Source organism: Nicotiana tabacum, chromosome 22, assembly GCF_000715075.1.
Source record: "Nicotiana tabacum cultivar K326 chromosome 22, ASM71507v2, whole genome shotgun sequence".
NCBI lineage: Eukaryota > Viridiplantae > Streptophyta > Magnoliopsida > Solanales > Solanaceae > Nicotiana > Nicotiana tabacum.
The window spans coordinates 66,321,950-66,334,099 of record NC_134101.1 but is presented as its reverse complement, the minus strand read 5'-3'; the positions used below and the strand labels follow the sequence as shown (position 1 = coordinate 66,334,099).

The following is a 12,150-nucleotide window of genomic DNA, read 5'->3' as shown; positions in this document are numbered from 1 at the left end:
GTATTATTCAACCAACATGAGTAGACACAATAGTGTGATCACCATTTCAACAACAAATTAAAGTTCTCTCATTTGAATGATTGGTTACGTAATCCAAATTCATATTCACCATTTTAGCTGAAGTACTTCTCTAGCTAATAAATGTAATATTACTGCACGATCATTGTTAACTCATTTTAAAACCTTCTTAATCATCCTCATCAATATATTAATCCACTGTCCCCTTCCCCACGTAGTTTCTAATTTATATTAATGTTCTTGGATGCGGTGTAGTGTCCACCCAGTGGCCCCCATTCCCATATGGGTCCTACTAAAGTCTCACGTGCTGTTCTACAAATCAATTTCCTCTATAAAACACCTACCCTCCTACCTCTAAAATGCACATACCAATTTTCTCATTCTCATTGAGACTTGAGAGACGACGTAACACAAGCCTTAGCTAAACTTAATTAGCTAAGGGAAAAAACGTTATTCCGTATCTATAAAAATCATAGGTTTTCTTTGTTTGTTATCTCCAGGTCTTTACAATGGCAACCTCAAGCTTTGAATCGAGTAGAACTCGAGCCGTGTGGCGGACTTGCCTTGCCTCCGCCCTTCGAACAGCCTTGGCTTGCACCATAGTTGGTGTTGCCACCCTTTTCGGCCCGAAATATTTCAAGAAGCAAGTCGCATTCCCAGCTTTTTCGTACGTTACGGTTATTCTTATTGTGACCGATGCAACCTTAGGTGACACTTTCCGCGGCTGCTGGCACGCACTTTACGCCACCATTCAGGGCGTTTGTCCTGCTATTCTAAGCTTGTGGTTAATCGGACCGGCTCGGCTCACGGCCACCACCACTGCTATTGCGGTAGCTCTGAGCGCCTTCGTGGTGGTTCTGCCCGAAAACACTCACTTGCTAGCTAAGCGCATAGCGCTAGGGCAAATTGTTCTTGTTTATGTCATAGCTTATATTAATGGTGGCCAAACTGAAACTATTATGCATCCTGTTCATGTTGCCGCTAGCACAGGGCTCGGAGTTGTGGCTTGTGTTTTGGCCTTGATTTTTCCCTACCCAAGCTTGGCATGCTGCGAGGTGAGAATTCAAGCTTAATAAACATTTCTCGTGCATGGAAGTTGTTTGAAAATAATAATATTAGTGCTACATCAAGTTGACACTTTACCACCTTTTGTTAACATGCATTAATTTCTTGGTGTCACGCATTACTCCCTCTATATATAAGGTAATGTTTAGGTCAATTTGAGCGTGCCTTGACTCTTCCATCACCTAGCATTTTCGTCTCTGTTAGAATTTGCAACGTGGTCTCTTATTTGGTTTCTTGTCCCCACTTCATGACAGTTAACTAGCTGGGTGGTATAAAGTAGCAGTATATGTTTTCCATGTCGTGAATCTGTTTAACATAATGCATGTAATTTAGATATATTTTGACGATAAATAACTAGATAATTGAAGGATCGATGTGAAGTATTAATTTCCATTAGTAATGATTTTGAATAACAGGATTGTTCTATGTTTTCAGGTGAAACAGAATTGCAAGCTGTTTGCTGAAAATGCTTCCGAGAGGTTTAACTTGTTTGTGAAGGCCTTCTCGGCTGAAGACAACACTTCTGCACTTGCTTTCATTTCTCAAGCCAAGTCCTTAGTTAGCACAGGAGCCAAACTTCTCCAGCGCATTAAAACCAAGCAAGTAAGCCCCCATGAAATATATATTTACACATGTTATTTGGAGTAATTAGTTACTACTCTTATGTCTGGTAATTAGTGTCCTAATATCCTTTTTGCTGGTACAATTTTTACCAGGAAAGCATGAAGTGGGAAAGATTTCCATTCAAGTTTTTAAGACCATATGGAGAGAACCCTGGGAGCAGATTTCAACATATTCAAACACCTTTAAGGGGGATGGAAATTGCCTTGGAAAACTCTCCTTCATTTCCAATTGAGATTCCTAACTCAGAGCTAAAATCTAGTCTACATATGCTAGGAGAGCACATCTCAAAGCAAGTCAACAGCATTTCCCTCGAGTCATCAGCAACTGTGCCAGTGTCAAACCAAGAAAATACCCAAAAGTTCTTCCAAACACTTCATACCATTCAACCAACCAAAAAACATCTTCCCTCTTTATTCTTTTTATTTTGCTTAAACCTCCTTTTGAACAAACCAATTGCACCCTCACCACCCAAAGAAGGCTCCACTAATTCGAAGCAACACGATGAAGAAGGATTATCCTCGAGGAAAACATGGAGCAATTACTTGTCTATTACTATAAATAACAAAAGGTTCATGGCAGCTTTCAAATGTTCACTATCTTTAGGCCTTGCTATTCTTTTTGGATCAATCTATAGCAAGAAAAATGGATTTTGGGCAGGGTTGCCGGTTGCTATTAGCTTAGCAAGTGCAAGAGAAGCAACTTTCAAAGTTGCAAATTATAAGGCACAGGGGACAGTCTTGGGAACAATATATGGTATTTTAGGTTATTTTGTCTTCGAAAAATACGTGCAAATTAGATTCTTGTCTCTCCTCCCGTGGTTCATTGTCAGCAGCTTTTTGAGACAAAGCCAAATGTACGGCCAAGCTGGTGGAATTTCAGCCATTATTGGGGCAGTATTAATTCTTGGTAGAAAAGGTTTTGGTCCACCAAGTGAATTTGCTATAGCAAGAATAACAGAGACTTTCATTGGATTATCCTGTTCCATTATGGTAGAAATACTGTTACAGCCCACAAGAGCTTCTACTTTAGCAAAATTTCAACTTTCCAAGAACTTTGAAATTTTACATGAATGCATGGGCTCAATAAGCTTTGGATCATTGGGAAATTTTGTAGAAAACCAAAATAAACTAAAATTCCATGTTAATGAGATGGGAAAATTTGTTGGGGAAGCTGAGGCAGAGCCCAATTTTTGGTTTGTGCCTTTTCATAGTGTTTGCTATCGTAAGCTCATGGGGTCATTATCAAAGATGGTGGACTGTTTGTATTTTGGGTCACAAGCAATTTTATTCCTTGAACAAGAATCTGGAGAAATTGACAATTTTGTCTGGAAAGAAACTGTAAATAAGCTAGATGCTGATTTCAGGCTTTTCAAAGATTTTGTTGGCTCTTCTTTGAAATGTTTTGAGGAAGTCAGTTTGGTCAAATCACAAGCAGTACTTGACAAGGAATTTGAGAAGAAGAAACTTTCAGTTGATGTTGAGTTAGGAACATCACCTACTTATTATAATACTATAAGGTCTTCAAGTGAAGAGGAAGTTGATGAAAAGTTCAGTTCCTATTTTCAACACTCGAAAGAACTTGTGGACCAAATTGTCAACGGTGAGGAGTTCAAGGGCCAAGTGGTATTAAGTTTGAGTGCACTGGTTTTCTGCATGGAGAGACTTGTGAAGGAGACTAAAGAGATTGAGAAGGCAATCAAAGAACTTGTACAGTGGGAGAACCCTTCAAGCCATGTTAATTTGCTTGACATTTCTTGTAAAGTACGGGCTTTAGCCAATAGTGTAGCAAAATAGTAGTAGTAAAACTTGTGAAATTTAAAGATAATACATTAATGATACTTGAAGATATCATACTTTGTAATAATCAATTGAGAAAAGTTATTTACTGTACTATTTATATATGAATTCAAATCTATATATTTTCCATCTTATATACTCCCTCCGTTTCAATTTATGTGAACTTATTTCATTTTTAGTCCGTGCCAAAAAGAATGGCATCTTTCCTTATTTAGAAACAATTTACCTTTATACAATAATTTATAGCCACATAAAATATATGTGACTCATTTTACACCACAAGTTCAAAAGTTTTCTCTCTTTTCTTTCTTAAACTGTGTGCACAGTCAAATGAGTTCACATAAATTGAAACAGAAGGAGTAATTTTTTTTCAAAATAATGATGATATTTTATAAATTATAATATATGCAGTTGACTTCAGTCGGGGCCAACGGCTTTCCAAATAGTTAGGCTTGAATGTAATTGTAACTTGACGTGGCAAATAAATATACAAGAGCAAGAAGATGTAAAGAAGGTTTATTTGTCTAGTAAAATTAGGCATTCCAACAATAAATAACTCTGGATTTTGAATTAGAAAGATTAGAAGGAGAAAAAAAAGGTCAAATTATATATAGGATAACAACGATTTAATTCCAAATTAGTTGGGATATACATATATATAAATTATCATTATTAATTTCACTCTATTATTAGTTGAACTAGCTTCAAAGACTAAAGAAACTCGAAATACCTCCATCAACGCTTTGAATGTTGTAACTATATATTGACATTGCAAGCTGGGGTGCCAAATAGATAATTTGAGCATAATTTTATCTATAAAAGAAATTATGTTTACATCTCTTTTCAAGTGAGACGTTATAAATTAATGTAGTAAATCACGTTATGAGGGGCAATCTTTCGCAGGTAAATGAATCTTCCAGTACTTTGTTTTAAACATCATCCTTGGTGACTGATTTTCTTAAAGAAAAGAAAAAACAAATAGAAAGAACATAGGGGACTAGACCCAAAACTCCTATAGCTCAAATTAGAGAAAAAGAGGAAAATTTAATTCTCTATATTTTGGTATACTAGATCCAACCAAATTAAATGCATCAACAAAATATCCAAGGATCGTACAGAGAACTTCTTGATTTTGTTCGAGGAAAAATCGAAATTCAAATCTTGTTGTATATATCTTCTTTCTCATTTCTGATCTCTATGTTTTCGAATCTTCTCTTTAATTAGTAACTGTATTCGTCTAGGACATTATAGGAATCTTACAGTATTCATGGAGTAAAATTAATGTATACGATTAAAATCGGGACTATCCGATTTTACTGTTTGATCGAGACAGCGAGTTTGCATCGAAGGACGACTCCGAAGTAGATCGAATTGAGGCACGAAGACAAAGTACCGAGATCGAGATTCGAGGCACCTGCCAAGATCGAGGCCGACATCAATCGAGACAGGCATCGAGCAATACCGAAGATTGCGTAATAACGAAAAAGTGAGATATCCGCAACCGATCGAAGATCATGGCGAAAATCTCGGAATGGATCGAAACAAGAACGGTTGTTTAGTTAATCATGGAATTTCCTTATGTAATTAGAATTGTACCATATATAGAATTCCTCTACTATATAAAGGGGAGTTCTAACCATTTGTAGAGACGACTGATAAGAAAGCAATATAATTTTCTTCCTCGCTCACACTCTTGTTCTTCAGCTTATTGTGTTTTTATTGTCCTTGCATCAATCAGTTCGAGGATACTTTAACTCAAGGTTTGAGTTCTACTCAAATACTGGTTTGATTTACTTTATTGTATAATTCTATCTTTAATCTTCATATTTATCAATCGGTATTAAGTGAAATTACGTGTCCTTAAATCCACATTATAAGTTTAATTATTATCCAATTTTGAGGGTAAACAGTTTGGCGCCCACCGTGGGGCTAAGGATAATAGTGATTGCTTAATACTGATTCTCATAACCCACTACTTTACGCTTGTTCTTGTAAGTGTTTTTGTTTTCAGGAAAAAGCATGTCAAACTCACAAACAACGCCCACACATGGTAACAACGGTTTCGTATTTCACGGGGAAAACGACAATATAGACGCCCCATAAATCGAGGTGCCTCATGCGGATATCGAGGGAGTACCAATTGCAAACCCCATCGACGTCAGCTCACATATCACCCTAAATACAAATTTGGGCGCTGATCCCGAAGGTAGTATACGCAGGGAAGGTCGATCTGGTGGTCGAAGTACACAGGGCGGAGGAGATGGTGGAGTCAGCCTCCAATTGATATTTGAAATATTATAGGCTCAACAAGCCGCTATAGCATAATTACAACATCAACATCGAGCGCCGAGTGGGGTAGAACCAGAAGTCGTCCACAGGACCGAGCCAGTGCCGAAAAGGTCAAATGCCAATAAATCGGGGATTGACCCCGTCATTATGAAAATATTCCAGGAGCTCACTAAACGAATTAAAATGGGAGAAAAGAAAATCGAGCCAAATGACAAGAAAGTAGATACATATAACCCGGGTTGATCAAATACCGGGGGCACCGCCAATTTTAAAAGGTATGGACTCGAAGAAGTTCGTGCAGAAGCCGTTCCCCCTGAGTGTGGCTCTGAAGCCCATTACGAAGAAATTTCGCATGCCAAAAATCCCCAAGTACAATGGGACTACCGATCCAAATGAGCATGTCACCTCCTATACATGTGCGATAAAAGGAAATGATTTAGAAGATGATGAGATCGAATCGGTTCTACTAAAGAAGTTTGGAGAAACTCTAACGAAGGGGGCAATGATATGGTATCATAATTTGCCGCCTAATTCCATCGATTCCTTCGCCATGATTGCAGACTCTTTCGTAAATGCACACGTCAGAGCAATAAAGGTTGCGACTAGGAAGTCGGACCTCTTCAAGGTAAAATAGAAAGATAACGAAATGTTAAGGAAGTTCGTATCTCGGTTTCAGATTCGAACTCTCGAACAAATCCTTTATTTTTTGTTAAGGCACAACATAATTTATATGATTAAACGATAAACTTATCAAGCCGAAAATGGGGAGAAAGCCATTCTTTTTGCTATGGCCGTATCGGCCTAATTTAAGAGCCTAAAAGGCCAGTTTATTTTTGAGTTCGAAGAAATTATCCTCACTCAATTTAAACCTAAGGGTCACCCTATTCCGAGTTCGAGCAAGTACTCACTCGATTATAAAAACTACACTAGTCTGGTTTCGATCAAAATGCCTAAGCATCGAACTTATGAACAAAACTTTCACAAGGCATAAAAGAAATAAAGACAAGTCGAAAAGGAAAGAGATCACTATATATATGAATATTTACAAGGTCTGGTCGGGATCCTATACAAAAAAGATCAAAAGTGAAAAATCCTAAGGTTCCTGATCTCCTCCGGGGATAGCTTCTTCTACATCGAGGTCCTCCCCATTCTCGGACCCGCTCTTGCTGCCATCATCATCATCGTCATCGGAAGTGGCCAGCGCTCCGGCTTCGGCTTCATGCTCTCTAGCCTTTACTATCTCATTGGTAAGATCGAAACCCCGAGCGTAAATTTCCTCGAGGGTTTACCTCTGAGATTGGCATTTGGCGAGTTCAGCAATCCAATATGCTCGAGTTTGAGCGGCTTCAGCATCGGCCCGATAGACGGCTACGATTGCATCCGCCTCGGCCTTTGCTTTTTCGGCTTCAGATTTGGCCTTGGCAAGTTCATAAGCCAACTGAGCCTCAAGCTCCTCTATTTTCCTTGCTTGAGTCGAGCTCTTCTCTTTCATGCCTTGAAGTTGACTTTCGACCGATAATAATTGGGCTCGAGCAGTCTCTTTTTCTACAGCAAAGCGATCCATACCTTCCTTCCACCCCAAGGACTCCGCCTTTATTGTGTCGACCTCCTAACGAAACTGCTCGATCCTCTCAATTTTCTGCTGCAGTTGTGAGATTGAAATATTAGCCACCATTCCCGAATCGAGCCTATGAGCTTTTAAGATTTTCATTACCTGCTCGATCAGATCTGTCTGATCATGGTGAGCGTTGGCCAACTCGACTTGAAGATCTCTGATCCCTTCCTCTTTCTGCCCACTAAGAAGTTTGAGGGCATTTCTCTCCACCGAAAGCCCTCGGAAGTCAGCCTCACATCGGTTCAGCTCTGCCCGAGACTTGGAAAACGCTTCCTGATGTAGAGCTAAAGCCTATATGAAAAGAGAAAAGGTTAGGCATAAAATGGAAGAATATGACATCAACAAAGGGAATCAAGACTTACCCGATTCAGGGCTCGTTGAGCCTCGAAGAAAAGACCTGATGCGTCACTCGGGCCGGAAGCATCCTTGATACTTGTAAACAAATCACGGAAGGGGTCCTCTCCCTCATGAGTTCCGTCTACGAAAAAAGGAGAGTGGGTAAGTCTCCGATTACTATTTCCCCAAGGGAATCACTTGGGGCATTCTCCTCAGTTCGAAGAGCTTCAGGGCCAGCCCCTTCAGATATACCCACCGTTTGTTCATTTCGGTGGGAGACATCCTCGATCTCTAATGACTCGGGGAATTTGCCCAAGTCTTTCTCCGATATCCCCTCAGTTCGAGGCGGAGCCTCATCAACCACCATCAATCCAGTTGTCTTTGGGGCATCGATGGTTTTCTTTACTCGGGCCACCAGTTTAGAGCCGTTGTCATTTTCTTCTTCTTCTTCGTCTTCATCCCTCAGACGCCGAACAGATTCTTCGGTCAGAGGGATGGTGTTCTTCCTAGGCTTACGAGCCATCCTTGTCTTAAGTTCTAGATCCTCGGAAGCCGGGGCCCTTTTTCTCTTGTTGTCTTTCACCGGTTTCGGAATCGGGGGCGAGGTCTCTTCCTCGCCAGACGGGGGCCTCATGACCGCATCTTTGCCCAGGCCTATATGCAGGAAAATTGATTAAGTATAAGAAAGGCATTTTGATCGAATCATCAAGGACATAGGAAAGGGGCTTACCGTAAGTTTTGGCCTCCCATCGGCCCTTAGATAAATCTCGCCATGAGCGCTCAGCGTACGAAGAGGTCGAGGTTACATCGGGCATTCAAGCAATTGCTACATCACGGAAAAGGATATCGATGAGAATAAACAAAGGTCCAAAACAATAAATAAGAACTAACAGTGGAATTATACTTACGCTTCATATTCCATTTCTTAGGAAATGGCATCTTCTCGGTCGGGATTAGGTCGGAAGTCCTCACTCGAACGAACCGGCCCATCCAGCCTCGGTCATTGTCCTCGTCTATGCTCGAGAACAGTACTTTGGTGGCCTGGCATTGGAGTTTTATCAACCCACCTCGATAGAGGCGGGGGCTGTATAACCTGATGAGGTGGTCGATGGTGAAAGGCATCCCCTCGACGTTGCTCACGAAGAATCGGAGCAGAATAACAATTCGCCAAAAAGAAGGGTGGATTTGGCCTAGGATTATCTGGTACTGACGATAAAAATCAATGACAACGGGGTCGATGGGGCCCAGTCTTTGATGTTTTTTTCGTTTTTGTATGGATTTGAAGTTAAAAATAGATGGAAATGATAATTTGGTGTCTTGAGAAGATGGTAGTAGTGAAAATCGTAGATGTGCAGATGAAGATGAAGATATAAAAAGCTTTGAAGATTAAGAATCTGAAAGTAAAAGTTCGAAATAGTGAAGAAAGGGGCTACTTATAAATTTCACAACGACGGTTTAATATTGGCGGTGGCCGACCATCGACTGACGCGCATTTAATGCCTAGGGAACTGTACAGATGGGACATTTCAGTCATTTCTGTCGCTTACGTCACAAGGGTGACGTCATGATAGGTTGAGGTAGAAAATCGAAGGCTCAATTCGTTTCTTGTCATTACACTCCAAAAAAACGAGGGGATTATCTGTATACGGTTAAAATCGGGCCCACCCGATTTTACTGTTTGACCGAGACCAGGAGTTTGCATCGAAGAACGACTCCAAAGTAGATCGGATTGAGGCACAAAGACAAGGTACCGAGATCGGGATTCGAGGCACCTGCCAAGATCGAGGCCGACAGCAATCGAGACCGAACGAGACAGGTATCGAGCAATACCGAAGATTGCGTAATAACGGAAAAGCGAGATATCCATGACCGATCGAAAATCATGGCGAAAATCTCGGAATGGATCGAATCAAGAACGGTTGTTTAGTTAATCATGGGATTTTCTTCTTTAATTAGAATTGTACTATATATAGAATTCCTCTACTATATAAAGGGGAGTTCTAACCATTTGTAGAGATGACTAATAAGAAAGCAATATAATTTTCTTCCTCGCTCACACACTTGTTCTTCAGCTTATTGTGTTTTTATTGTCCTTGCATCAATCAGTTTGAGGATACTTTAACTCAAGGGTTGAGTTCTACTCAAATACTGGTTTGATGTATTGTATTGTATAATTCTATCTTTAATCTTCATATTTATCAATCGGTATTAAGTGAAATCCTTAAATCCACATTATAAGTTTAATTGTTATCCAATTTTGAGGGCAAACAATTAATTGTAGATTAACAACATATATAATCTTTGGTTTGGGGGGATTTGGGATGTGGTTGGGGGTGACAGTTTTAGACTTATACATGTTTATGCATGTGTAGTAAAAGAGCATTAAGTTGTTTTTAAGCAGCAAAGTTTGAAAATTTCAAATAGATTAATGCCCTACTACTGTGTGGTGAAGGCTTCAAAGTATATTCAAAGTTGTACCTCTCTTTGAGCAGAACAGTTGAAAAAATAAGTTTGGTCAATGTGGGAGCCCAGGGCAACGTAACCCGGCCCGTTGATGAATATACGTTAATTTGCCAAATTCCATTGCATGAAACTTGCTACTTGCTAGCTACGTGAAAAAGAATAAAATATAAAAAGAGACACTTACTAGCTGCCTTTTTACCTTTTCTTTTCTGGTGGTGCTTGTTACTTTTATCATGCCATTACATATGACTAGGACTATATGAGTTAAAGAAAATATTTGCTTTTGGTACATGAAAAGTGAAAAGTGAAAAGCAATGACATATTTATGCATCGTCTAATAAACAAAATTGAAGGTAAAAGAAGCCGCCTTGGGGCCAGTATATATGTGAGTGATTATATATTAACACCAGATGATCAAATAATTAAGTCATAAAAAAATGAAGAACATCTATGCGCACTTAGTAATGGTTAGAGTTTGCTATTTCCCTTTATTTGTTCATCCCCGTCAAAAGGCTAAAACAGGCTAATGTAATATTTGTGCATTATTTTATTAGTGGAGATTAACCACAAAGCACACTATACCGAAGGGTCAAGTGGAATAACGTCCATGCATCCGTTTACTTATCACAGCTGTTATGAACTTATTATTTAAAAATAGTTTGACAATTTGTTTGAGAAAGAAAAACAGACAAATTACACAAAAAGAAAAAGAAAAAAAAACAACTTGCTTCTTGTCTTACATAAGAAACTACTTCCTTCAAAATTCTCCCCGACAAGGTATAATGGGAGTACACTTGTAAGCTTTTAAAAAGTCAAGATCGCGCACCTTAAGAAATCGGAAATCCAAATTCATCTTTTTTATCTCTCTTTCTTCTTTGTTTCCCAGAGAAAGATTATGGCTTTTGCTAGGCGCCGCATAGTTAAAATAATGGAGTAATATAGTAACTACTGACGGCGACAAAAGTAAAAAGCGTTTTTGGTGGCCGGTGGATCTCTGAATATAATGTTTGAATGGACGGGAAGATGAGGAAGGAGGCTACATATATATAGATACACTACTAGAAATTTGGCAAAAAATCGATCAAGGTCGACCGACCAACTTTGATCGGTAAAAAAACCGACCAAAAAACTGACCAAAGTTGGTCGATTTTTCAAAATATATTTTTTTTAATTTTTTTTTTTACGAAACCGACCAACTTTGGTCAGTTTTCTTTGGCGCAAAAATGCGGGAAACTATTTTTGAGTCCCACGAAATTTATGTTTCAAGAAACCGATCAACTTTGGTCGGTTTTTCAATTAATATAAATAAAAATTAATATTAAAAAAACCGACCAAAATTGGTCGGTTAATTCGGCGGGTCATTTAAAAAAACCGACCAACTTTGGTCGGTAATTTTACTTTTTAATAAAACCGACCAACTTTGGTCGATTATTTTCGTGCGAAAATACAATTAAAGAATATAAATCAAATAAAAAATAGTCTTAAAACAAAATGTACCAATAATCTAGTGGTAGAATAGTATCCTGCCACAGTACAGACCCCGGTTCAATTCTCAGATGGTGAATCTTTTTTTTACATAATTAAAATACCGACCAACTTTGGTCGGAAAAAACCGACCAACTTTGGTCGGTTTTTTTTGCAATATTTTTTTTTTTGAATTTAATTGACCGACCAAAGTTGGTCGGTAATTTCCGACCAACTTTGGTCGGTATTCCTTTCCGACCACAAAAATACCGTCCACACGTAAATGGTCGCGTTTTGGTCGGTTTTTGGCCATTATCGACCAACGTTGGTCGGTATTTTTGGTCGGTTTTTACCGGATTTCTAGTAGTGTGTATTACGTAAGAAGTTTCAAGTTATCAATGGAAGAGGCTTTAGTAAACTATGTAATTGGGTTGATATTTGAAAAAAGATGGTAAGAACTATATGAAAAAAAGTAACATT

General features: G+C 38.9%; 1 protein-coding gene across 1 annotated transcript; it reads left to right on the top strand.

Moving 5' to 3' along the window:
- Positions 1–379: 379 nt before the first annotated feature.
- On the top strand, positions 380–3,632 carry LOC107782829 (uncharacterized). The gene is made up of 3 exons (XM_016603764.2): positions 380–1,073; positions 1,519–1,686; positions 1,800–3,632. Exons 1-3 carry the CDS (start codon positions 528–530, stop codon positions 3,498–3,500), a joined length of 2,415 nt encoding a protein of 804 aa, XP_016459250.1. The 5' UTR covers positions 380–527; the 3' UTR covers positions 3,501–3,632.
- Positions 3,633–12,150: the final 8,518 nt, after the last annotated feature.